Source organism: Amphiprion ocellaris, chromosome 9 (genome assembly GCF_022539595.1).
Source record: "Amphiprion ocellaris isolate individual 3 ecotype Okinawa chromosome 9, ASM2253959v1, whole genome shotgun sequence".
NCBI lineage: Eukaryota > Metazoa > Chordata > Actinopteri > Pomacentridae > Amphiprion > Amphiprion ocellaris.
Genome location: NC_072774.1, coordinates 8,216,125 through 8,242,771, shown reverse-complemented (window position 1 = coordinate 8,242,771; position 26,647 = coordinate 8,216,125). Strand labels below are relative to the sequence as shown.

The following is a 26,647-nucleotide window of genomic DNA, read 5'->3' as shown; positions in this document are numbered from 1 at the left end:
ACAGATTGAGAGGGAAATATAACATACTAGATCAATAAAATAAATGCAGCATGGCTCAAAACCAGGTTAAAAAGGAGCAAGTTGTAGGAAGATACATTCATCATGGTGAAACATCTGTCAAGAGCTGATGTGTAGAGTAGAGTGAAAAACACCTAGCATGTTAAAAAAAAAACAAGTAAACTGGCCTAGTGAAGTAGCCCATCTATAACATGTGGAGCTTTTATTGTTTTTCCATATTGATGACACCTGTAGGCCCTTCATTTTTTTTTATTTTTATTTTGTGAAATAAAAAATTTAGGTAATTAAACTTTCGTTTTGTTGCTTTTTTATGATTCATGTTATGGTTGCTTCCATAGAGGTGCAGGATTTAACATTTTTGTTCAAAAAAAAAAAAAAAAAATGAGCCCACAGTGACTAAAAATGTGACATGAGCAGAAAACACCCAGAAACTGGCTCGGAGTTCAGAGGGTGAAATTCAAGCCTAAGTGTATATAATCCTCATGCTATAATAGGCTCTCAAAGAAACCAATGAATTCAAAAACTCTGTCTTTTGAAAACCTGACATTTCTGAGGTATGAGGGCCTCATATAACAATGATCAAAAGTTCTGTCAGTGAATAATAGCCATTCCAAAGTAATTATGGAAAATGGAGCTATAATCCCATTACTCGGAGACTCAAATGCTGACAAATGATGTCCCCATTTTGCTTAAGCTGCCAAAGTGCACAGAACATTTTTTTCAGCAACTACAGCTCTCAGTTCACTTATCCTTAAGAATTCTATAAGGTGCATGTTCAAGTTCACAGGGGTGAGAGAGGTCAGGACATAAGAATGAGCTATAAATTATACTGCTCACACACAGACACACTCAGAGGGAGATAACTGAGACACATGCATGGCAAAAGACAATTACACACTTGTCCTGTTAACCTTTGGGACGTCTTAATGGCAAGCAGGCCCAGAAGGGCCCCGACACCTATAATTCAGCCTGAGGCAGGGTGCAACTCTCTTTACATCTGCTGTTAATTTTACATCCTCACAACTGCAGCGTTATTGTGAACCCATGGAAAGTCTTGAAACAAAGCAAACTCACCTCTCCTCTCTGGCTTGTCTTGCTTCTTCCCTCTTGTCAACATAATCTCGACTGAGACAGAAAAGACAGAAACAGAGCCAGAAGAGCATGAATAAAGGACAATTTGGGACCTATATTCATTTTACGGATAAAGCTTTTATTTAGAATTTTAGATTTGCTTTACTGAAATTGATATGGTTAGTGCAAAGACTGCAAACAGAGCATCATAAAATGTGCTTTTGGAGAGTCCTCCTGCCACAAAATTGAGTGTGTCTAATGATCCTCATAAAGAAAGCCCAATTTTTCTCAGACTCATGGGAGATTTGTGAATATCTCCACTGAGTCAAGCCACCTGTTTCTAACACGAGCTGACATGTCTTTAGTGTCTGTACAGCTGCCGATGGGACAGAGTAAAGTCATTGTGTAACCTCTGTGATATGAAGTCATGCTTGGTGTTTTGACTGGTAAGGGGAGACTAACTTAAAGCGGTTCCTCTCTTCTCTCTCGATTCTCTGCAGACGTTCTTCTCTTTCCAGGCGTCTCCTCTCCCTCTCGGCGGCCAGAGACTCCTGATGCTGTCGGTACGATAAAGTCAGCAAGCCGCCTAAAGCAGGTCTGCAAGCAAAAGAATAAAAGATAAAGAGCAAATTTGAGTGACGGGTTTACATGTTTTAGGCCTCTGCACATTTGTTCAAATATGAGCTCTACTTTTATTATTGTAAGTGTAGTCACAAACGTTCTGCTTTAATTGCGGAGAAGTTCACCTGTCAGGTTTGGAGTCTGGTGTGGAGGCTGCTGAACTGCTGAAGCGATGGATGGGTGATGAAGGAGTCTGGTTCTTGCCAGGGCATGGGGTGCCATTAGTACTCATTCTGTTAAAAGTAGAGAACAATAAAGGCTTCGCTTTCTTTAAATACATTTTATTCTAACTGTAAGACAGTGAAAGACAAAGAGATGGATGGACATCACTTCAAGTATCTGTGATCATGCTGCTGGACAGTTGAGAACGAGCTATGATAGCACTGAATAAAGAAGAGCTCTCTTAAGGACTGTGTTTTCTAACGCCAGTGTGTTGCTCATCCATGTCTGTGAGTGCATAAACTCATTTTTGCGCTCAACCTACTCCTTTCTTACTGTGTTGAGTACAATGGCAACTCATTTTTTTTCCCCAGAGCAACTGCACAACAGTAAAATTTGTTTGCACAGATGACAGAATCAGGCAATGGAAACATTAAAGGTCCCATATGGTGAAAATCTGTTTTTATTGCGTTTTGTATGTCTTATAACTTGGTGTAGTAAAATAAAAGCTGCGAGACACTTACTGCTGCCCCCCTTCAGCTAGATAGAACCCCAGCTTTACAAGGCAGTAAGAATTTCACAAAGAGGAGTTGTGGAGCTAAACATTTGCATAATCCAGACTGCTGCTTTTGAGGCGAGCCAGTCTGAATCAGCAGCTACTTTGCAATCTCGCAGATTCAGTAAGAGTTTCTTCTACTAACTCTAAAATGTCTCAGCAAAGCACGCAAAATGTCCTGATGTTTGCTGCAACAGTGAACACGAGTCCTCATATGCTGCCAGCATATGAAGAACTAAAGATCTAGCAGTCTACTTGTATTTTTGATGGCAATGCCACCACATCAATAGAAAAATCTACAGTGTTAGCATGTTGTGTGGCTAATGTGGCTAACATTACCATTAGCTTTGATTGTACAGCCACAGTTAATGCATTGGCCGTGAAACCTATAAACAATGACTGGGTAGGTTACTGTGTTTTCATGTTGTCTTTTGTACCTCATTGCAACCTAACTTCAGTCATGTCAGCCCTTCGCTTCTCTCCTGCTCTCTGTGCTCATATACACTGCATTTTCATACAGCCAAGTACCCAATGTTGTCTGTTTCTGTTGTCAAGCAATAGTACAAGCATGAAGTAGTGACTGAAACGCAGCCTACATGTTAGCCAGCACTCACATCCAATCTGATGCTCTGCGCTGCTATAACACTGTTTATATGACCACAACCTTGTCTAATAAACTCACAAACACACGAGTTAAAAACAACAGCTGTGTTGTGAATTTGCAAAATGATCACTCAGACAGTAGGTTAGAAGCAGCAGAATGTGTATCTGTCAAACATGGATTCATGTCAGTGTCAAATATTGTGTTGTTGACTAACGGAGCAAACGCAGAGAGAGTCTTCTTCCTGAAGGGGGCGTGGACAGCAGTGGCTCAAAACAGCCCATTTAGAACAGGGCTAAAACAGGTAATGGTACATTTAACCAGCTCTGACATTCTTTCACTTGTAAGACTTTTAATAATTTACCAAACACAGGCACAATATGGGACCTTTAAGCAGTGTTCTGCCAGTATTCAGCTGCAGCTGTTTTATGTACATTATGTGTTTTAAGTCACCTCAGAACCACAATATATTCTGTCCCTGCACACTATTGTAACACTTAACCTGCTGACTCCTGGTCTTACCTTTCAGCCCAGCAGGGCTTTCTAGCTGTGTAAGGTGAAGGAGGTGGAGGAGTATCTGTCAGACTGAAGATGAAAGTGAGAAAGAAAGTCAAGTCAGACACTCCAGAGATGAAATAATTAACTGTTAGTCACACGCACACAAGACAGTGAGACGGCAGCAGGAGTTAAGAGGGCCGCAAGACCACGAGACGACAGAACAAGACAGGGACAAAACAACATCTCTCTGACTACTGTAATAACAGACAAATAAAACTGTTTGCAAGCTTTTACTGGATCATTTTTTATTGCCAAGTACCAATAAAACAGGGAATCACATCCTCATTTCGGTTGGCATTATGGAACTCCTGTGCAAATTCAGATTTATGCCGTTTCTATTGCTACAAATCTTTGCAAAACATTACCAACAAAGAGACAGTGACTGTGACTCACGCTAATACTTTGAATTCCTTAACGCTTTGAATTAATTTATTGACTTGTCTCGGATTAACTGTGGTGCAGAGCCACAATGAAAGACAGATGAGGAGCAAAAATCCGCAAAAAATTCTTTCCAGCAACTGAGGAAGTAACTATATCTTACATGGCTGAACTTTTTCTGGTAAAACATGCCTTCAGAGGTGAGAGATGAAACACAAATGACATCTAATCTGGAAATAAAGGCATTTTTAGCCACTATGCTCAAGAAAACACTTGTAAAAGATGAATAAGATAGAGAGGAAGCTAATTTAGGGGAACAATCTAGGAATTATTTAAAATTTGAGCAGTACTATTTGTGCTTGTGCTCCTATAATGGCTGCTGAAGGTAAAGTGAGCTACATAGAGACACAGACACCAGTGATGGAGACACTGAGGTGGCCTGGATGGAATATAAGTAGACAACCTGGGAGTTCAAAAAAATATACCCAGATCTGGTTCAAGTCAGGGGAGGAAGGAGAGGAAAAAAAGAGGGTGAGGTTTCGGGGTAGACTGAGGGTGTGCAGAGCTCAGTGCTGTACTCAGAGCAACAGGGAAGACACATAAAGGTGGCTGGGAGGAACACACCAAGGTCTAAAGGCCCTCTTTTTAGGTGCGACGGACACAGGAGAAGATGTCCTGGTCTGGACGCTGAGATACTCTCTCTGGCCCTCACTGGCTTTAGGGAGGATGTTGGCCATACACTTTAAGTTCAAACACATGTTAGGAGTATCTGCTACAGCTGGAGCCACACTAGGATGACAAAATACAAGAGAGGAGGAGTCCAGAGAAGGAAATAATCACACTTTCAAAAGGGGGAGATACTGTGGAAGGGGGAAAAAAAAAAAGAAAACAGGATCACGTTCGGGGCAAACCAGTTGGCCTAAAATACCTGTGAGTGCCCTGTCTAGAGGACTCAGTGATTGGATGACTTTCATCATCTGCCTCTTCCTCGTCCTCCTCATCATCCTCCTCCTCCCCCTCCTCCTCCTCCTCCTCCTCCTCCTCCTCCTCCTCCTCCTCCTCCTCCTCCTCCTCCTCCTCCTCCTCGTCTTCTTGCTCTTCCTCTTCTCTATGGTGAGAGGAGGGGTTGAAAGGAGGAAAGGGAGGATGTAGGCAGGTGAGAGGGAAGAGAAATTCAACAAAGACAACATGAACACACAAGAGAAAAGGATGGAGCAGCAGAGAAACACCAAAGACATGCTTGTCAAAAAAAAAAAGAAGCATCAGACACAGACAAGCACTGAAAGAGATGGTTAGTAGTTACACTACAAAACAGTAGAAATGGATATGTACATGCAACGATTACATTCAACTTCCACAATACAAAAATAACATATGAATCTTAAACATCTCCCCACGAGGTGAAGAAGATTTATTACAACAAGCCGTGGTGCTGCTGTGGGAGACATCTGGTGTGGTTGAAGTGATCATACATGAATCTGTGGCCGGTTTTCTGTCCGGATCTCCCCCCCGCCCCCCGGTTTGTCTGGATTTCATTAACAATATGGAAAAATTGTGATCTTCAAAGGCAGCTTAAATTTCCTGTGGTGGACTGGAAGAAGCTAGTCTGGTATCAAATGACCTGCTGGACTGAATTTAAGCAAACCTGAAGATCTGAGTGCTACCAGGGATATTAGTAGATAGGGATACTTAAAGGAAGCTTATTAATAATGATAGGGGATTGGATTACATGGCCCAGTAATCAGTGGTGATTTTTTTAATGACAGAAAGCAAAGCAACAAATAATTTCCAGTTTCTAGTGTATGATCTGTCTTAAAAAAAGTGGAAAAAAGGGATAATATAATTCTCATCATAAGGAAGTGGCTGATTAGGGCTTTTATAAGGTCTAATTTGAGCTACTGTGTAATTAAGTGACAATGTATTTTTGCTTTGTGGTCTGTCTGAGTATGTGTAGTCACAAAATTACATAAAACATGTGGCACTGTGGAGTTTAAGGTCAGCACACTCTTACTGGAGGAAGTTTGACAGATAGCTCATATCATGTGCTTACAGAAGCTTCCTATTTCCATGAGTGGCAGGAGATTGTCTTTGTCAGTGGGAAAATTAATTTAAATGTCACTTTGCAGCAGCAGCACTCTCTTATTTGCCATTCTTTAAATTACTATATAATTAAATTCTCTGCCTTGGCTCAGGATATAGTAGAAGCATCTCTCCAAGCCTGAAATATAAGACACACTTGCAGTCTGTTGGCTGTTTCCTGTGAAACACAGTAATACTCCATGGGCCCGGGAATAATTTGTGATTCCTTCTTTACTTGCAGATATCTCTCAGGCTTTAAAATATACAAGATGAAAACAAAACCCTCCTGGCTGAACCTTTTAAAACACCAGGAGCAGAGTAAGTTCAAGCTGAAATGGACGCACGGATAAAGCTTCTCCTCTTGATTATCTTCCACACTCCTCAGCTCCCTTTGCCTCACCTTTCACTGATGTCTTCGACTCGTTGGCCACCGAAGGGCAGGAAGCCGGTCGTGTGGGAGCTGCTGGGCGACGCCGGGGCCGAAGCGTGGCCTCTGCTGTTTTGAAGCGAATGTCTGCGGCTGCGTCTTCTCTCCAGGCCTCGGCGCTCGTTGGTGCCGCCGACGCTGGCCCGTCTGCGGTCCTTTCGGCCGCTCGGGGGCAACGGGGTTTCATCGTCCCCGTCCTCATGGCGTAGAGTCATCTGGGCCAAAGAAGCATCACATAAACTCTAATGAAATCTGAATACTGTAGCATTTTGGCTGCTTGACTTTAATTGACATGTGATAATGGTTGGTGGGCTGCACAGTGGAGTAGTGGTTAGCACTTCTGCCTTGCAGCCTGGTTCGCGTCCCGGCTTTCCCGGGATCTTTCTGCATGGAGTTTGCATGTTCTCCCTGTGCATGCGTGGGTTCTCTCCGGGTTCTCCGGCTTCCTCCCACAGTCCAAAAATATGCTGAGGTTAATTGATCATTCTAAATTGCCTGTAGGTGTGAATGTGAGAGTGATTGTTTGTCTTTGTATGTGGCCCTGTGACAGACTGGTGACCTGTCTAGGGTGTCCCCTGCCTTCACCTGAGTCAGCTGGGATAGACTCCAGCCCCCCACCCCGCGACCCTAGTGAGGATTAAGCGGTGTATAGATAATGGATGGATGGATGGATGGATAATGGTTGGTGCAGTGTCTGCTTCCTCACCTCGTACATGTTGATCTGCTCTACGAGGTCCAGGTCGGTGCCTTTCCTGCTCAGGTGTCTCTGGGCCATGCCTTCGATGCCCTGTTCCTCCAGACAGTCCACCATGTCATAGTAGGAGTCCTGGTCTGGGAGGCCTGCCAGAGTCTGAGACACACAATTACACACAATTAGAGGCTTTTATTGCCTTGCTTCTGTGTGTTTTAGAATTTTGCACGACAGAAAGGAAACAGAAACAAAGCGTGAGTAAGAAAACACTTCTGAAAATAGAATATTTTCTGGGGAATTTCAGTGCCTTTACTGTTAAGCTACATGCTGTGTCTCGTTTTTAGTTTAGTCTTGTGTATCCAGATCTTCCATCTTGGGATGATGATACTTGCAAATGTTTAACATTAGCCATTATATCAATGAAAAACAATATTCTGTATTATGTAATTATGAAGTTTCACATATATCTCAATATAAAATGCCGGCAGAAGATATATATTCTCATAATTGTGTTGCTGAGGTTGTCTGGAATCTAACAATATCAGAACCATAATGGTGGAATACTGTCTGACTTTGACATCAGAGAAAAAATATGTGCTTAGTGCCTAACAGAAATAACCACTATCATTGTTTTTTTCACTCAAGTGTTCACATACAGGAGTCAACTTGCAAATGTTTTTTTTTCCGGTTGTGGAGATGGATTGTTGTATCTATGATTAATTTTGATGTAAATTTTAAATCTGTTTTTTTCTCTGTGACACTGTCACACAAAGGTCAAAAGTGCAGTTTTATTTAATATAATACAGTATCAATAACATATTTACCCCTCACTGTAATAAATACTTCCAGAGTGATTAAACTGAGAAGAAAGTATGTGAATTTGGATGCAAAATGCAGCTATGGAGTTTTAAGGACTAAACTTTGCATTTACGTGTAATCTGTAGCCATATATACAACCTAAATCAGTATTAAAATATATTTTATTGTCTGTATTTAAATCAATTTTTCGATTTCCACCGTGAAACGCCAAGAATATGGTGCATTGCATACTCTACACTTCATTACTACTTGTAATTAAAACTCTTGCCGTTGTAATTTGCTGCAGTCACTTCCCCACTATCAGACAGCAACTACTATTTCATTTAAGTAGCACTTTGGCACAAATGCAATCATACTAAACAGATTGAATCTGCACCTGATTCAATCTACCTGAGGAAGTGGTTTAACTGACTTGATCACATTTTGGAAACAATGCTGCTCTGCTGAGAGCATTTCCATCTCAAATTAATGGTTTCCTCCTTATCTAGATAAGTTATTCAGATGCTGATGAGGGATTAACACAGTGCCTAAATGGTGTCAGAAATGCCACACTGTAAGTTTATGCAGCAATAATGTGTAAACTATTCATTAAATATTATTCACTGACCTTATTGATGAGTGTCATCGCAAACACCAGCAGCTCTGTATCCACTCCATCCTTCTCATCCAGGATCTCCATGACATTTGACCACAGTTTTGTACCTGCGTCACCAAAAAGCAATGCAACACACTGTGCATAACAAGACAAACTGCTGCATATAGGTGCCTGTGTTTCAAGGTTTGCATGGGGACCGAACAGCAACAGAATTTGAGCTAATCCATCTGCACATCTTACAGCATAAAACCCTGACTCAGCTTGTTCGCTGTGCAGGGATAAAAAACAAAACAAAAAAAAACTGTTATGTCATCTTGTGGCTCCAGCAGCAGAACTGCAGTCATAGCAGTGTTCCTCTAGAGAAGTGGCAGTGGAAAAACATCGCAGGGGTCGACTCGATCGCACCTCAGCCGTGAGCTCAAGTCCATCTCCTTCTCATCAGGAGACCAGAGGATCATGTTCAGTCTTCTTACGTAACGGCAGAGAGTGATGGGATAAGACAGAGCTGAGACAGAGGGATACCTGACCCCTCCGCACGGATGACCAACCCCCTGCTGTACGCCACGGTACAATGTTGAGCTTTTAGGACGGCAGGTAACTGAAAACCACAGCAGGCAGGAGTCACAGTCTCTCCCAATAAGCCTTGCAACGGTTATGTAGCGAGTCACGACAACTGATCCGACTCCTTTTTCTTTTGCCGCTCAGGTTACACTGAACCGCAGAGAATTAAAGCTGATATGAGGACACTGTGTAGGGAAAATCTGTAAAATAGCACCACATGTACTGTGTTCTGTAGCTGTTTTTTAATCCTTTCAGTTAGTTCACGTGAGCTCTCACCTCTTTTGGCATCCACGACGCTCACAGCCTTTATGAGCAGGGCAGCGTTACATTCGGTGTACTCGACAAACACCAGCAGCAGCTTTAGGGACGTCTTCACTACCAGACGAAACTGCACAAAGAGAAGAGCACAGTTGAAACAGAAAATATAGAAAAACAGCAGCCCTCAAGCACATAGCACACATTTCAACTGTGAATTTCCAATGTTTGCAGACTAAAATGAAGAGCACGTGCGAGCTCTTTTAATTCTTCGTGTTTAATGGCATCATTTTGTAAAAGCTTTTTCCTGTCTGAACAGTGTTGAGAGGTTTGATAAGGGGGCTGTGTGACATTGACAGCTGATGGGTACAAACTGTTCAACAGGCAGGCAATAAACAAACACCACAAGGGTGAGATTTTTGAGAATTTGCACAACATAATAACTAGGTAATGCATGGTTTCAAACTGACTTTTCACAACTTTTCAGTGCACCTTTGGCAAGACATAGTATATTTTTATCCATATACCTTTTCATCCACCTATAATTAGATATATTAGATAATTTCTAAACACATTACATAAGTTATGGTCAACAGGAATGAAGGTGCAGATAAATGATTTGTACATTTATTCCACTCTTTTCATCAGGATGGTCACTCAGTTTCTTTGAGACATTGTGCTTTTTTAATGTTACAGTGGAAGCACTCCACTTCAGGCATGAAAAAAATGCAATGTATAATGCTGGCCATTTTTAATCATACTTCAGTGTTCCCCACAGATTGAGATGGCTGATGTGCATGCAGAGACTTATGTAGTTTAGACTGTAGAGGAAAATGTAACCCAGGTTGTTTTCTTTATCTACAATCTGCCAATGTTCCTGAAATGCCTCACAAATTGTAGAAATTTCTACTTTTTACAGATGTTTCCTAAAAAACTCACATGCATCGGCAAATGTTACAGTTTACTAGAGTTCCTTAAACATTTTGCATGCATCTCCAAATGCTACAATTGATGACTGTTGCAGAAACACAGCCTCACAGTAGATGCTACTAGGTGGCTCTGCACTGAGAAGCCTCCAGTCTCAACTTATGTACTTCAGTGCACCCACCTTAGACAGGCGTGTGATCAAAAACTAGTTTGAAAACAAAAAATAAGGTGCTCTACTGTCAGATTTACCATAAAGCAAGTGATTTTATTTGCCTGGGAGAGACACTTAGACAGACCTGCTAAATTATTGAAGGAACCACTGAAAACATTTTGTTGCAACTAAGAGATTTTCAGTCGCATGTGCACTAAGGATCCACGTAATGTTAAATACTGTAACTATATAAATACAACTAAAGCCAACCTAAAGTTTGCAGCAATTTACATCATTACAAAATGTCAAAAGAGAGAGAAAACAACGAGCAGAGAGAGGCGTAAAATGAATAATACATGGCTGAGATTGAAAAAAATCAACACAGTTTCAGGGGTGCTTCAAATTTAATTTAACACATGAGCATCTGCCACATCAGCACTAAGACTGGACAAGCAACACCAGAACGATCATAGTCAAAATGATTGTTATGAAAATGGAAACTCGCCATGAAAAATCAGGAGGACAAGGAACTGATTAAAACAAAATAAGGCACATGCCAATTATTGCATCAGTATTTACACAGGAAAGCATTAGAGTAATTTGTAAGACCATAAAACAGTGGGGAAAGAGAAGAGAGGCAGCACGGTTCCTTCATCTGCTGGAAATCTGCTGCACATGAAGCCATGTGGCCACCAGAGGGCCGAGGTGACCACAATGACAGGATGGTTGCTGCTTCCATGTTGACAAAGCAGTACATGATTTTAGTCAGAGCCCAGATGGGACCGCTGGGTTCATTCTACAGTTTATCTATATCTACTAACGTGCACGTTCTTTACCTTGGATCCGACCAGCGTGTAAAGCCACTGGACTGTTTCATTGTGAGATATGAGGCCGTTCATCCCGTCCACGTACAGCATTATCTGACCAAGAGCTGCAGAGACAGAGAGAGGAAGACAAAAGAAAGAGATGCAGTTTGGTTAATCTTCTGCAATTACAGTTGGTGTTTTTGTCTTTCCTCTTTAAACAATCCGTCATATTTGTCTTGCTCAATTTAAAAAAGTAAAGGCTTGGTCTGAATGTTTTTGTCTGTGTGTTGGAAACTTCAAATCTCAGAGGAACCTTTACCATGCAATGCAGGTGAGTTGCACTATGGTCAGAAGATTAAGAGATAATCCTCTTTTCTTCTTGTTAAGCAACATCGCTAAGAAAAATGCAACACAAACAAGGTTTATTATTTTAATAATTAGCTATGAGAAACCAGCTTAGTCTGTCTATATGAGGAATGTTTGAAATATCTACATTTACTGCTTCTGGAAGAGACTTCAGCCCACACTATATAACTGTGGACCGTGCCTTGTTTTCATACTTTTGTGACCAAAAAATGTGCAAAATCACATTTGTTTTTCTGTAACACACACTCACAACCACAAATGCACCAACTCATTGTACCGTTAGCGAAAGGGCACAATGATATTCCACTGATTACAGTGATTAAATCAAGAAAGACACACTCAAAGGGGAGATAAACATTTTTTAAAATCACAACAAGTGAAGATCTAAACTTGTCCACTCATGCTTCAAGCCAGTGGACACGACCGAGTAGTGGAAATATCCGCCTTGCTGGATGCTGACATGACTTCTATCTGTAACAGGATACATAAGTAAGAACATAATAAGAGCCAAGGGATCCCAATGGGGGGCAGTAAAAGTGTAGGGCTTCTGTTAAAGAAGGAGGTTTGGAGAAGGGTTGGGGGATGACAGGACAGCAGTGCAATAGACAAAAGCACCATTTAAATATGCAGTCTTTTTATAAGAACAGAGTCTCAGCGGCTGTCCACACTCAGGAAGTCGATGCTTTCATCCAGAAGAACCACAACAAGATGAGCTCAGTTTGAACCCGCAGCAAACTTTGGATGATACATTAGCTGACACGAGGAAAAGAGCTGAAGCAGGAGAACATGTGAACTCTTTGAAACATTTCTGGAACGCCTGTCTGACTATTTTTTTTTTGGTGGAAGTTACGGTTTTGGGGGAGGATTTTCCGAATAAATCATAATATTCCTGCTTTTCTCAAATGTGATCAAGTTCAGAGATGTTTTATTTATTTATTTTTTAGTGAAAGTTATAGTTTTAGGGGGTAATACTTAAAATAATTTTCTGAAAAGGTCATGACATTCCTGTTTTTCTCAAACATGATCAAGCTCAGGACTGACAGCTCAGTGAATACTGAATTCCACTTAATCGAGAACCATCAAATCTCTTGTTGTCGTCTGAATACACAAGAGAATTTTCTGAATAAGTCATAATGTACAGCAACTTTGGATGATACATTAGCTGACACGAAGGAAAGAGCAGGGAAAAATGAAAAAAAAAAACATTGTTGGAGGACCAGTTTGAATGTTTTTTGGCAGAACATACAGTTTTTGGGGGTAATGCATTAGAGAATTTTCTGAATAAGTCGTAATATTCCCGTTTTTCTCAAATGTGATCAAGCTCAGAGATATATTAGTAGAAGACCAGACAACTCAATAAACAGACTTATTAGATTCTCTTTAATTGAAAACCATCTAATCTCCTGTTGCTGTTATCACATAAGAGAATGTTCTGAATAAGTCATAACGTACAGCAGCTTTGGATGATACATTAGCTGACATGAGGGAAAGAGCTGAAGTAGGAGAACATGGGAACTCTGGAACATTTCTGGAACGCTTGTTTGACTATTTTTTTGGCAGAAGTTACAGTTTTGGGGTTTCAAACATTAGATAATTTTCTGAAAAAGTCATGACAAACTTTGGATTTGTTTAGATTTCTCTGTTTAAAATTTGTAAGGTCATCACCTTACTATTAGAAGTGCTGTGACAGGACACATGTTGTGAATTGGTGCTACATAAATGAAATGAAATTGAACTGAATTCCTGCTTTTCTCAAACATGATCAAGTTTAGAGATGTATTAGACTCGGTGCTTTGAAACAGTAAAAAGCTAAGAAACTGACAACTCAATAAACAGACTTATTAGATTCTCCTCAGTAGAAAACCACTTAATCTCTTGTTGCTGCGTTTCTTATGACATGTTGTGATGAGAGCCTGCGGTTTCTGTCATACATTTTCCCTCTCCGCCTCTCTAGGGGCATGAAAATCGTGAATATGCTGTAGATAAGCCAAAATTCCCAGGTGCAGCTGCTGCGTGTACGCGATTCGTGCATGCGGACGCAGGAGTGTGTGTTTGCTGCTGCAGCGACAGTTCATCTTTTATCAATCAGGGTTAATTACTCACAACATGTCAGGCCAGAAGCATTCCTAACAGTCCTTTCCTGCTGCGAGCTCTGAGGCCGTGTGTCACAGCAGTCAGCAGCACGGACAGCAGGCCACAACAGAATGTTACGAAAACATGATTAACTCCTTCCAAATGCCACCCAGCAGCAACTGCATTACTTTGTGCGGGACGACTGCAGACAGACGGGAGACAGCAGTACTGACATGATGTACAGCTGGTTTAATGAGCCCACAATGGATTCCTGGAGCGTGCTGCTGGGAATAAAGAGCGACTAGCACGTCTGAAATAACGCATTACAGTAATTCGCTCCACAAACAGCTGCAAGTTTAGCTGGATGAGTAACGATGCTTGGTTTCAAATTGGACCTGCAATATCATCACTGCACACTTTTATCTCTTGTGTGCACCTGTGCAACGCGCTTTTAAGGAATGCCCACTGAAAACAGACCAAAATAGATGGCCTTAATGAGGCTTTTTTAAAAGTGTCATTACACAACATGAATGTTCAGCTGCTGACAGACGAGACGTTATCACCTTCCCGCAAAATTAAATGACTTTTAGATCAATGTGACGTGTTATCACAAGGCATTCTTTCAAAAACTGTACCGATACAGAACTCCAAATCAGGATGTCTCTATCATATGTGAATTTAATCCAGCGAGAAGTTAAGAAACAGCAATGATACTCAGTTATGCACCGCACCGGAAACCACGCAATCATTACCTTTTCTTCTCACAGTCATTGAAAGTGCTGCTTCATGAAGTTATTCACTACCAGTGGCCACTTATGTACAATTCCACTTAAAGGAACAGAAACCACACGTACTTAACAGTTAGGTAAAATGATACCGTAACGTTTTTTTAAAAAATTTAATTTCCTTTCATTATGGGCAGCCGTCAGTCTGGTTTGAAACGGTTTGAAGGAAAGATCTACTTATTCTCACTATGATCACCTATGTGGACTGCAAATGAAGCTATTTTAGGTGCATTTTGATTAACTTAGTCATGAACTGCCTCTAAAAAATTAAGTTACTTGTGTGTTGCAGTTTGCTTTAAAAGTGTGATGAAATCATTAAAACTAAGAACACAGTTTCTGGCCATTGTTGGCTCATTTTTACACACCGTGGGCTCATTTTTCACTGCAATATAAAGTCCTGTACCTCTATGGAAACAGTAAAAGCATGGCTAGAAGATGTAGGAAATTAAAACATCTTCTGTGTAGAATGACACAGTTATAATGCCATAAATCATTCCAAAACCAAAATAAAAGTTCATTTTTTTGGATTATTTATTTTACAAAAATTGCAAAAAAGAACATTTTTCCAAGCACCAAAATTTGAAAACATTGTGACTTTACATAATATAGATATTTTTCTACTTACATTTATCATTTGTTTCCATGTTTGTCTCCTGTGAAAACACAGTCTACAGCTCAACCTACTTCAGAATTTTTGTCACACAACTTGAAAGCTGAGTCACTAAAGGCTTCACTGTTGCACCGGAATTTTTAGCTTTTACTGAATCTCATCATCTGATTATTTATTTCCATACTTTTCTCTTATCTGCTGAGTGAGCATAGGTTGCAGTTCAGCCGAGTTTAGCTAAAAGGTCCCTGAATTTTTGCTATGTGACTCTTGGTTGCAGCTGAGTGATTCATGGCTTCACAGTTGCACCAAGAAGCGCAGAATTTTTAGATTTTTAAAGAAAATGGTTAGTGCCAATGGAGCATTTTTTTTTTGCAAATGTTTACATGAAACATGGAGAATGAAGTCATTTTGATGAAACATTATGATTTTAAGCTAAAAATGTAGTAATTCTGGTGATTTCTGTACAAGACAACATGCCTTTTTTAAATAAGAAGTTCTATGTTTCAGAGGGTTAAACTGTGGAATACTTTCCCACTGTTTTACATTTGTGAATAGCCAAGACTCGGGGTCCTGAACTCTGGATTTATTTTTAAACTCTCCAACAGATAGTCATCAATAAGTTTGGAAGAGGGTTAATAAGAGGAGCATGTGAGTCCAGAGTCTGCACTGATCTGGAGCCAAAAATGTGGGCCTCCATTTAAATAATCATGAGCAGCTTTACAATACCTCACAGAAAGTACAACAATAACATCGCCGGGTCCCTTTGCATGTATATCACGTAATAAGATGCTGGCAGACAATGAGCTGCCCTCAAAGCTCTGTGATTAGAATTTAGATGCTCGCCATTATGGGGGGGGAGGATAGTCAAGGAGGAAAGATTTAGCTTAAAAAAGAAACTTGGAAGTGTTCAATGAGCAGCCTGCCATCTGCACAGCACTCTCACACTCAATTTCTTTCAATATGTAACACCCACCGGCCTTAAGAGCGAATAGTAGCATTTGATTGATGTAAAGCTGCAGAAGGGGAACCACAGACCTACAGACCGGAGGAGACAGACCCCGATTCCTTCAGTCTGAACGAGAATTCTCAGAGAACTTAAACAACTCAGGTCTGGTGGAAGTGTTTCTTCAGGGCCTCTCCCTCTCATAAACCACAGCAATTATCTTCCACAGCCCCAGGAATGTGCAGGAAGGGCTGCTCCGTGACCACTACGGAGGTGAGAAGCACTCTGAGGTCTGGGAGGTAGCACCAACGCCGGCCAGCTGACTCATATGTGGATGTTTAAAAAAAAAAAAGCTCATCGACAAAGATGCGAGAAATCAGCTACTTTCTACAAACCTGTCCATTCTCCCCACGCCTCTCACTTACCAATCTTGCCCCCTTTGGTTTCATTTACATTTTGGAATTTATCTAAACTGGGTCAGCCAAACTGTCTGTCAGCGCACAACATTTATTTTACCACGACTCTGGGATGGAGCCAAATCTCCATCCCTGAATAGCGCAACTTAGAGCCCTCTTATCTTGTTATGCTCTGCATTAGCCAGAAGCTGCACTCACAGCGCTGAAGTGTGCCTCCCTTTACCCACATGAGCTGGCTGTGTTTCACTGCAAGGTCTGGCAAAGACTTTTTATGTACATTCTTGCTCCATTATGTCACTATATTTTTAGTAAATTATAAAAATCTCAAACGTTTATTTTAGTGTTCACACTGGTTTCTGGAAAGTGACCCAGACTCACCTGTGGACTCACTTTGTTTCATGTTCTCTATACTGGCGATCATTACTGATAATGAGTCATCAATAACATATTTTCATCAAACATTTACTCTAAGACATGTGTTTTTCATGTAACATAATGTTAAATATACAGTAGATTCTGCCCACATCCTTCCCTACCTCAGTTAAGTAAATATTTAAAGTGGCTATAATCAGTAGTTTTATATTAACGGTGGACTGCATGACTATTTGTTCGTGAAAAGGGTCATTTGTAGTGATGAACCCATGGAAAAAGTCTTGGTTCCTTTTCGCTCTAAGGACCTTTATGGTGTCTTTTTAAACTCTCCTTTTTAACGACTTGCTACTTCACGGTTTTGGTTCGCTCTCATCAGCACTGTTTACAGCAAAAAAAAAGCACTAAATCCCCCATGAACACTACCAGCTTAGTACAAAAAGATACAGCTATCCCCCTTAGAAGAAACACATCAGTAAAAGGTGAGCAAAAATTGGACTTATACTCCAAATAAATGCTACAGATGCACTGTGTACACTTAGTGGCCACTTGTCTAATACTGTGAAGGTCATAGTAACATCCACATAAAGGCCAGAACCCAAGATTTCCCAGCAAACATTGATTTGTAACAATATGAACAATGTCATTCATGACAAATAGAGGTTATACCCGATCTACCAGTCTGTGGTTTAAATATGTACAGCCATGGTAACAGTGACACGAGACTGATCAACTTCTCTCCTCCAGCTCAGTCAATCTGCTAGCATGACTAAAAATGTAGCTGTCCTCATACCAGTTTTATTTTGCAGAATTTAGTGTCAGTAAGAAAAAGTAATGAAACCGTATTTAATGATTAGGCTAAAAGCTGACTGATTTTCTTTTTGCTACTGACATTTCTCATTACTGCATCCATGCCTCCTAGCGGGGTCCTGATTTAGAGTCTGTCTGCCATAAAAAGACAAGTTTATTAGTCAGCTATTACTGTATATGAACTGGATTAAGACATGTTCATGGGTTCTGTTCTATTTGCTAGTCAGCTAATCACCCAGACCATTAGAGCCAGACAAACTGCCTCTGCCAGAACTATTCCAGCCACTGAGCCGACTGCCAGACTTACATTGAGCCCCGTACAGTAAAACAACAGGGGGATGCTTCCATTTTCAGACCTGGATACATGTCTGCCAGCATTCGACACAATTTACTGTGGGGCCGGAGCCCAAACGAATTCCCCGTAGACAAACAAACGCACCTAATGGAACAACAGCATGAAGTAAGGCAGGGGAGGCTCTTCGGTATTTGGCTGAGCAAGCTCCACAGGCTCTGCAGTGCTGAGTCGGGCACAGCTGAGTGGACTACAATAATATGAGGAGAATAAAAAGGCTAAAATATGCGACATTTTCTCTACTTCTTCTAGAAGAGGTGCTAAAGAAATTTGGGAAAACTACTCGAGAACAATGAAGAACTGGATGATGTCCAGCAGATGAGGTTTTTGCATCCCATCCAAGTGGGAAAGACTTTGGCATAAAAGCTGCTCCATGACATCCACCCACTTGTAAAGCGAGCTGAAAGATGAGCTGCGGTAAATTCTTAGTGCTCTTAAGAGAGCGGTGGTGTGATTCGCTCTGCTTCTGGCCAGTCACACACTGAATTCAGTCCCAAAAAACAGTCAGCTTACAAAAAAAAAAAGAAAAATCGCTCGTAAAACCCCCCACCTCTAAAATGTCGAGGATTTCAGCCTATTTGCCCTGAGTGCTACATTACTGCAAAAGATTTATTTTTTTTCCAAATGATAGTTTATGTATCTTAGACGGCAAGGTCAGAGATGATAAAATAAGAGCTCGAGAAATGAACCAAATCAAACATTCTTAAAGCATAATTGGCTTGTGTACTGAATTCTGTTACAGTAAAACAGGCTCCGGGACAAGGGTTGTAATTCCACTGCCCGTGTGTTTGCTTAGGTTAAAAACTTCTACAGATGTAGGGCGAAGAACAAGGGGAGGCGGAATATAGGTCAGGCAGGTGGGGTTGAATTGGGTTCAGATGCAGGCTGTCTGCTCATGTGAGGGCCGGAGGGGTCCGACACAGAGCGAGTGGGACATATTTGGCTTGAAGTTTAACTGAAAACATGACAACAGGTTGCGTTTGTGCTGGTGAAGGATGTTAAAATGACAGGTTGTGTTGCTTTTTTGAAGTGAGTATGAAGCAGTCTATGGGGTTGATGTCTGAAAGCTGGTGATTTAATCTACAAAGAGAGGCCATGCTGGAAGCAGAAAAGCAAAATGTTGCCTGAGAGTTGGAAGGTTGTTGGCTGAAACCATGCCTAATGCTCATTTCCTAAATTTCCTCTGACCAAATGAATTTATCTTAAAGAGGAAAGTCTTAGACAGGTACAAAAGCCACATTATGTATGAAAATATCACAGGTTGTCCTCAAGAAGACAAAACCTTACATGCAGTTTTTGGTGGGTAACACGAAGAAACAACCTTAAAACTGCAACCTCTAGATCACAACCTGCATTAAAATGTGACTAATTGAATCCATGTCACCACAAAGAGCAGGTATCGTGAGTGAGTGTTTTTCAGATTGAAAAAATGTGCACAAAGGGCCAGCAGCGGTGGCTGGTTCAGAAACTTTCAGGAGACTGGGTGGAAAACATGCTCGTGTTCCCGAGGGATCTCATTACAAACCAGGAGTTCAAGTTTCTGTTGGTACGACGGGGGCATTCCTGGAGAGCTCCTTGTCCCTCCAAACACATATGTGTGTCAGCAGTTCCTGTGTTTCCCCTCTCATATTCCCCTTTATCCTGGAGGAATTAACAAAGCACCGCCTTATCTCCTCCTAAACCTGCACGATCACAAAAACAAGGAAGCGATTACACCAGTAATAAGCAGAACCGCACTGCGTATTGATACCGAAGTCACACGGCTCAGCACAGACAGAGTGGAAATGTTTATCCAGACGACGGGCCATCGTAAAGGTCTCCCTCTCCAGAGCAGACGACCTGTAACACAGCCAGACAACACAATACACACTGTTTCCAAGAGGAGCTTCCAGTGCTGCTGTTAACCCAACCATGGCTGCTTTTTCACTCTGAGCTCAGCACAATAGTCACAACAATGGTCCAGAATCTAAATTAACCCTTAGAGCCCTGAGCTATTTTAAGGGTCATTTTGCTACCTTTAAATTTAGGCTTTTATTTTGGTAATTTTAAACGCTAGCCATATACAAGCTGTATCTTTCTTTACTTCCAAAAGTCTACACTATCCAGATCTTCCATCATTTCATAACAGATGCAGCTTTTTTTGTATTACCAGTTTTCACATGTATCTTAATCTAAAATGCTGGCAGTAAAGCTAACTTTTCATAATTGCGTTGGTGAAGTAGTACAGAATCTGGTTATATCAGAACCGTGATGATGGGACACTGTGTGATTTACAGTTTGGGAAAAAATGTGCTTAGTGTATGATGAAACTAAATTCTGTTAACTTTTTCACTAAAATGTTCACAGACATGTTTCGAAACCAGATCATTCATTGGTGCAAAGAGAAAAATATATCACTGGACAGTTCTACTGTTTATTTTGATATGCAGCAGGCTGTCCTTATGAAACTATACGGACTTTGTGACTGATTATTAAAGATTTTTTCACTGCAATACAAAGTCCTGCTCTTCTTTGCGAACAACACAATCATTGCTAGAAGCATGGTTATGTTTTGTGTACACAGCCTGCAGTTCAGCCCAGTTTAGCTTAAAAGTCCCTGATTTTTTATCAAGTCGCTATTTGTCGCAGGTGAGTCATTTATAGCTTCACGGTTGCGCTGAGGAGTGCAGAGTTTATTTCCTTTTCTTTTTTTTTTTGCTTTTTTATTTTATACAATATCTGGTTACTGCAAAAGCTTGAAGTGTGTAGTGAGACATGGAGAATAAGGTGAGTTTGATGAAATATCACAATTTTAAGCATAGACTCGTCCCTAAAGTAACCACATGTCACACATGATATGTTTAAGGACTTTTGGAAAGAGGAAAATTCACAGATTCGTCGCAGTTTTTTCAGTTTCTAGCTCTGAGAAATACAGAATTTTGGATATTTTTGAATTTTTTCTTTCAAACACACTGGTTGTTTTTTTTGTTCAGCCAGTTAAACTATATAGACTTTAACTATTCCTACAGCGGTTCTTCTCAAAAAGGAGTTTGCAGGATTTTAATCCAACCGATCCCCACAGCAGCTGCTACAGCTACAAAGTAGGAGTGAATATGTGAAAATTGTTCACTGTTGTCTTTGGATCACACACCCTCATGATGGTACACAGATGAAAACCACTGCACAGATGTGTCACTTGACTCTCCGTCCTGCTGATCTGCACACAGATAAAACTTAATGCCTTTACAGCCAGAAAACGCCACAAGGACTGAAAACAGTTCCAACAAAAGGGTCTTGTGTTTCAGGTGCACTTGCAGCTTTGTGCTGCCCTCTAAAGTTACTGCTGTGTGACACTAAAAGCTGCACTGAGCGCTGCATTGGGAGCAATGTTCCAGGTCCCAGACAGTTTAAGAGGCAATGAAACACTTGACTAGAACACATCTCCCTTTTCCCCACTGAGGCCGTCTGAGCACTTCCCTCTGGAAATGGGGAAGTCAAGGTGCTTCAACTTATGGCATTATAACAGCCGTGTCATTAAAAGCAGGAGATCTTAAAACGGTAGCAGGAGAGAGACACACAAGAGAGAAGGTGAGATAAAAGCAGAAAAATGAAATACAGGCATGACTTATTCCGTACAGCAATACTTCTCGACTGTTCACAACAAGTCCTACTGCGTATCTGTTAAAAAACATAAATTTGCAAGTTATGGCACGTAAACCTGTGTATCATAATACAGCGTGTGGTGAGATATGGCCCTCTGGCTATGAAGATAATCCATGCAGTGTTTAGTGTTTTCCAAAAATGTACCTGAAAGGTGTATAAAAAAAAAACAGATCAAAAACTAAAGCTTCACTTCCAATTTCTTTCCACCGTGGCTTAGAGATGGCAAGTGTTGTGCCAACAGTAGTGTGCAGACAGAAATGGCACGGCCTTTAAGAAGCGCACACAGGGAAAGTGTAGCTAAAAACATGGCTTATGGCGAGGAATGTCAACAGTGGACATTTCAAAGCGGAGAATAATTGCTTCAAGTCGACTGTAATTGGTTTGTCTTTAATCTGCTCTCTCCGTCTGACGCTCCCATTTTTTACAGTTACCAATTAAACACGGTCGCTGCTTTTGTTAGTGCTCTTATTATGAATTCTGCAACTGGAACGGAGATCCAGGAGGAAACCTTGTGATTTGTTCTTCCAACTCATCTCCCTGTTTTGCTCATGATAATTAGTACCATGGGGATCGCTCTCTTACCACAATGAAAAAGTTTGAGCTTACTGCTGGAACTTCTCTGACCTTTTAGCACAAGCTGCTTTTATTTTAGGGGCTGTGGAAGCACTTACAGTGCTGTCAACAGTGGTGTGTTTCTATGTCAACCCGTGTTATTTGGTAGGTTATACATAAATGGAACAGAAAGTCTTGTAAAAGCAAATGGCACAAAAGCAAATTTAGGGGGCACACAATTCCAAAAAAGTCTATATTTTGCCGAGTGTGTGCCTGATGTATCAGCAGTACTTTACTTTAAATGAGAGTCTCCAATACATGTAGTTTAATTCTTAAACCTCTACTAAGGTTGAATTGTATGACTTAAAGGTGATGTAGGCAGTATTTTGTTGGCGCCATTGGGCAAAAATTCCATAATAACCTTTCAGTTAATTGTCCTGCCCCACTGTGGAAGTAGAATTAGTGCAGTTTTAAGGTGGAAATTCTCAGCAATGGTGTTGACTGCTTTTGTTTATTAGACATCATCCAGCATATAAAAAAACATCATATGAGAATGCAAACATGTTACAAAAAGACTTCACTGTTATCCAAGTAAGTCTTTAAAGCTGGGGTATGCAGTATTTTGGTGACGCCATTGGGGAAAATTCCAAAATAACCATTCAGCTTGTTGCAATTTAAATGTTCATGGAAGAAATTAGACTTCTGCACCGCTTCCTTTGTTTTCAAGCTTTTCATCGACATTAAGTGAGAGCATAAAAAGCAAGAAAGTCCATTGTTAGCGCTGGATGCAGTGTAATGAGAGAAGCTACATTAGAATCTATTCGAAAGAAGTGTTTCCATTCCACATTATGTGCATTAATTCTTTATGAAAAAAGTCAAAAATCACCTCAGGTGAGTATAAACTTGTTTTTGGTAAAAATGTGGAAGCGTTTTTCAATTGGCAGTTTCAATTTCTGTTACTACAAAATGCATATAAAACTCGATATAAAAACATGGCTACGGACTCCACCTTTAATTAATGATTTAATGGAAATCACTGCCTCCACCTGCATGGATCTCAAAGACCTATCATTCCTAAAACTAAATTCTAGAGTCACGTGATGACGGCTGACTGAAGGACGTGTTTTGTCGGGCTCCCGCTCCCACATTATTATTAGTCGCAGCGAGACAAACTCCTTGTCCTGCCGTGACAGACTTTTGACAGATTTTTATTTTTGTACAAAGCTACACCTTCTGATGAAAAGACTTTGAGCGTAAACCACCTTGTAAAGAACTTTCAGACTTCGCCGGTCAGAGGCTAACCGCAGCTAACTGCTAACGGACAGTGCTATCAGCAGCGGCTAACTAGCTGCGGTGGCTCAACACGTCGGTGTGTTACAGTGTTACAGTGTTTGGATGCAAACAGCAGCAGATAAGGGCTTTATAGCACCACAGTAACAATCCTAGTTCACTGTTTAGTTTTCGGAAGCCAGGGACATGGCGGACACAGCCAGGGACTCTTCACCGGACACCACTTCCTTGTCTGCCCCCCCCCACACCTCTGAACTAGATGCAGCCAACACAACCATCATCCGCCTGAAGGCTGACATCCGTCGTCTAACTGAGGAGCTAAAAATCAAATCAGATATACTCACCTCCTACATGAACGTCGCCTGCAAGCAGTCCCGCTACCTCGCTTCAGTCCAGTCCTCCCTCCATGACACCCTCCCGTGGGTCCCCGTCAGCCCCCGGCCCTCGTCCTGTTCAACCCCGAACCGACATCCATCCTGGTCCGAGGTCGTCATTCGTGGCAAAAGCAGCCGCAACGACCACACCGTCTCCCCGGCCCGACCAAATCTCATCAGCTTTGCGGCTCTGTCCCTACCGGCCAAGCCCCGGCCCGCCAACCCGGCGGCGAGGCTGATCGGCGGCGACGCCTCCTCTTCCTCCAACCTGCCAGCTGCCGGAGCCTCTGCGGCTCCCATCCGAACAGACGACGGACCGCCAAAGGCTCTGGACCCCCCGACGTCCAACGCTGCGGATCGGCCGGCCTCCTCATCGGGGGCGGCTACTTCCCGGTCGCCGCTGGACGCCGGCGCAAAGACCACCTCCGCGCAAACGTGCGGTGGCCCCCGGGCTCAGCCTGGCTCCACCGGCAGGGTCTCCCCTCCGCGGGCGACCGGCAGCACTCGGTCCTCCTCCGGAGAGCAACAAACCCAGCGGTCCCAAACCCGGATATCCTCCGCAACCTCCCGACGACGTCTGCTGCGGGACGCGGTTCGCCGCCACTCCGCCGGGTCCGTCGGCAAAGACTTGGACCATCATGGCAGCTGTCTACAACCCGAGTTTGTAGACTCCTCATCGCCGCGTTTCCATCGCTCCACCATCACCTCCACCCTTACCGACACCGAGCCACAGGGACAGCTGGCACCCGCAGCGGCTCCTCTGCACACCAGCCCCGACGCAGCCTCAGCCGGAAGCCCTCCACGCCACCTCTCCCGTAAGTTCACAACCTCCCGTCCACCACTTGCCCCACTCTTCGCCCCCTCTACGCTCATCATTGGCGACAGTATCATGAGAGGCATCAGGTTCTTTAACGCTATCACACTGTCATTCCCCGGTGCTACAGCTGCAGACATCGCTGTTAAAATTCCTTCCGTTCTCCGCTCACTCCCCTCCTCTGTACACCGCATTATCCTTCACGTCGGCTGCAACGACACAGCGCGCCCCCAGTCTGAGCAGACAAAACGTGATTTTCAAAATCTGACGGACTTACTGAAAGACTGCGGAAAGTCTATTTTTATTAGCGGGCCCCTACCAACGGTAAACAACAACTCTGAGCGCTTCAGCAGACTGCTCAGCCTGAACACCTGGATTAGCTCGTTCTGCCGTGCCAGCAGAATTAACTTTATTGACAATTTTAACTGTTTCTGGAACAGGCCAGAATATTTTAACAGTGATGGCATCCATCCAAACAGGTCCGGCAGATCACTTTTAATCTCAAATATCCAATACACCGTCCACACTTCAGACTGACTAGTGCCAGTGTTTACATCCATCTCTTCTTCACGCTTCACTGAACCGCCTCCCAGCTACAGCGCCCCCCTCTGTCCCCACCTGGAACTCCCCCCATCTTCCCCTCCAGCACACCCACTGCCTCCCCCCTCTGGCTCCCCTTGCCCGTCACCCCCGCAGTACCAGAATTCAACAAGCTGCCAAATCCCCACCATCATCAGCTTCAGACAACCTCGGCAGCCCTCCCTCAGAAACTGCCATTTTGCTAACCTTCGCCCACTTCCACGGACCTCACAGCCTTGTCCCCAGAAGCCCTCCCCTAATCACACATCCACACTTCACCTGAACTTTGCCCTCTTCAACACCCGCTCCGTCACCAGCAAAGGCCCCACTCTACAATTATTCATCCTGGACAATAAACTGGACTTCCTCTGTCTAACCGAAACATGGCACAAACCACTGGACTTCTACCCACTCAACCAAGCCACCCCCTCCGGATACACGTACCTCAACTCACCCCGCCCAGAAGGTCGAGGAGGCGGCATCGCAGTCATCCACAAACAGGTCTTCACAACCATCCCACTTTCCATCCCTGCCTCCCCCTCCTTTGAACACCTTGTTTTTAAATCACCCGGTCCCACCCCAATGGTCACTGCTATCATTTACCGCCCACCTAAACCAAACCCCTCATTTCTCCCTGACTTTTCCCACTTTGCCACCCAGCTATTAGCTACATCTCCGTCAGTCCTCATCCTTGGTGACTTCAACTTTCACATGGACAACCTTCACAGTAAATCTGCCTCTGACTTCCTAGATCTCCTACAATCACTCAACCTCACCCAGCATGTCAATTTCCCCACCCACAACCATGGACACATCCTCGATCTGGTTTGCTCCTCTGGTCTTACAGTCCTAAATATCTCCAGCTGTCATCTCTCCATCTCTGACCACCTAGCAATAACTATGGACATCAGCCTCCCCACCCCCCTGCCCAAGGAAAAACGGACAATCTTTTTTAGAAACACCAGATCACTCTCCCCCTCTGTATTCTCCGCCTCACTGACCACTGCATTGTCCGTCTCCCCTCCCCCGTCAATCAATAACCCCACTGACCTCATCAACCACTACAATCATACTCTCTCTTCCTGTCTTGATCAGCTTGCTCCCCTCAAATCCAAATTAGTTACTTTCTCCCACTCTGCTCCATGGTACACCCCTGAACTCCACCTCATGAAAGCCCATAAACGACAGCTAGAACGTCTTGTCAAGAAAACAAACCTGACGGTTCACCGCCAAGCCTACTCCGACTTCCTCCAACAATACAAAGACGCCCTGAAATCTGCACGGTCCACTTTCTACTCTGACCTGATCAATACCAGCTCCAACAACCCCAAATCCCTCTTCTCAACTGTCAATAAACTCCTTGCCCCCCCGGACACCGTCTCAAACTCGTTCACCACTG

At 42.5% G+C, this 26,647-nt stretch overlaps 1 protein-coding gene across 4 annotated transcripts in view; it reads right to left on the bottom strand.

The window, feature by feature from the left end:
- fhod3b (formin homology 2 domain containing 3b) overlaps positions 1–26,647 on the bottom strand; it is a 130,552-nt gene that overhangs the window by 20,515 nt on the left and 83,390 nt on the right. For 2 of the 4 annotated variants that reach the window (XM_023299399.3, XM_023299400.3), the window contains exons 6-14: positions 11,304–11,398; positions 9,411–9,522; positions 8,586–8,680; positions 7,175–7,318; positions 6,442–6,683; positions 3,549–3,611; positions 1,836–1,943; positions 1,552–1,686; positions 1,093–1,143 (exon numbers count right to left, since the gene is read on the bottom strand). In XM_023299399.3, coding sequence (XP_023155167.2) covers positions 1,093–1,143; positions 1,552–1,686; positions 1,836–1,943; positions 3,549–3,611; positions 6,442–6,683; positions 7,175–7,318; positions 8,586–8,680; positions 9,411–9,522; positions 11,304–11,398 — 1,045 coding nt within the window. Of the gene's footprint in view, positions 1–1,092; positions 1,144–1,551; positions 1,687–1,835; positions 1,944–3,548; positions 3,612–4,586; positions 4,752–4,890; positions 4,989–6,323; positions 6,325–6,441; positions 6,684–7,174; positions 7,319–8,585; positions 8,681–9,410; positions 9,523–11,303; positions 11,399–26,647 lie in introns of all 4 variants that reach the window. The other 2 variants (XM_023299403.3, XM_023299401.3) reach the window with 2 other exon arrangements.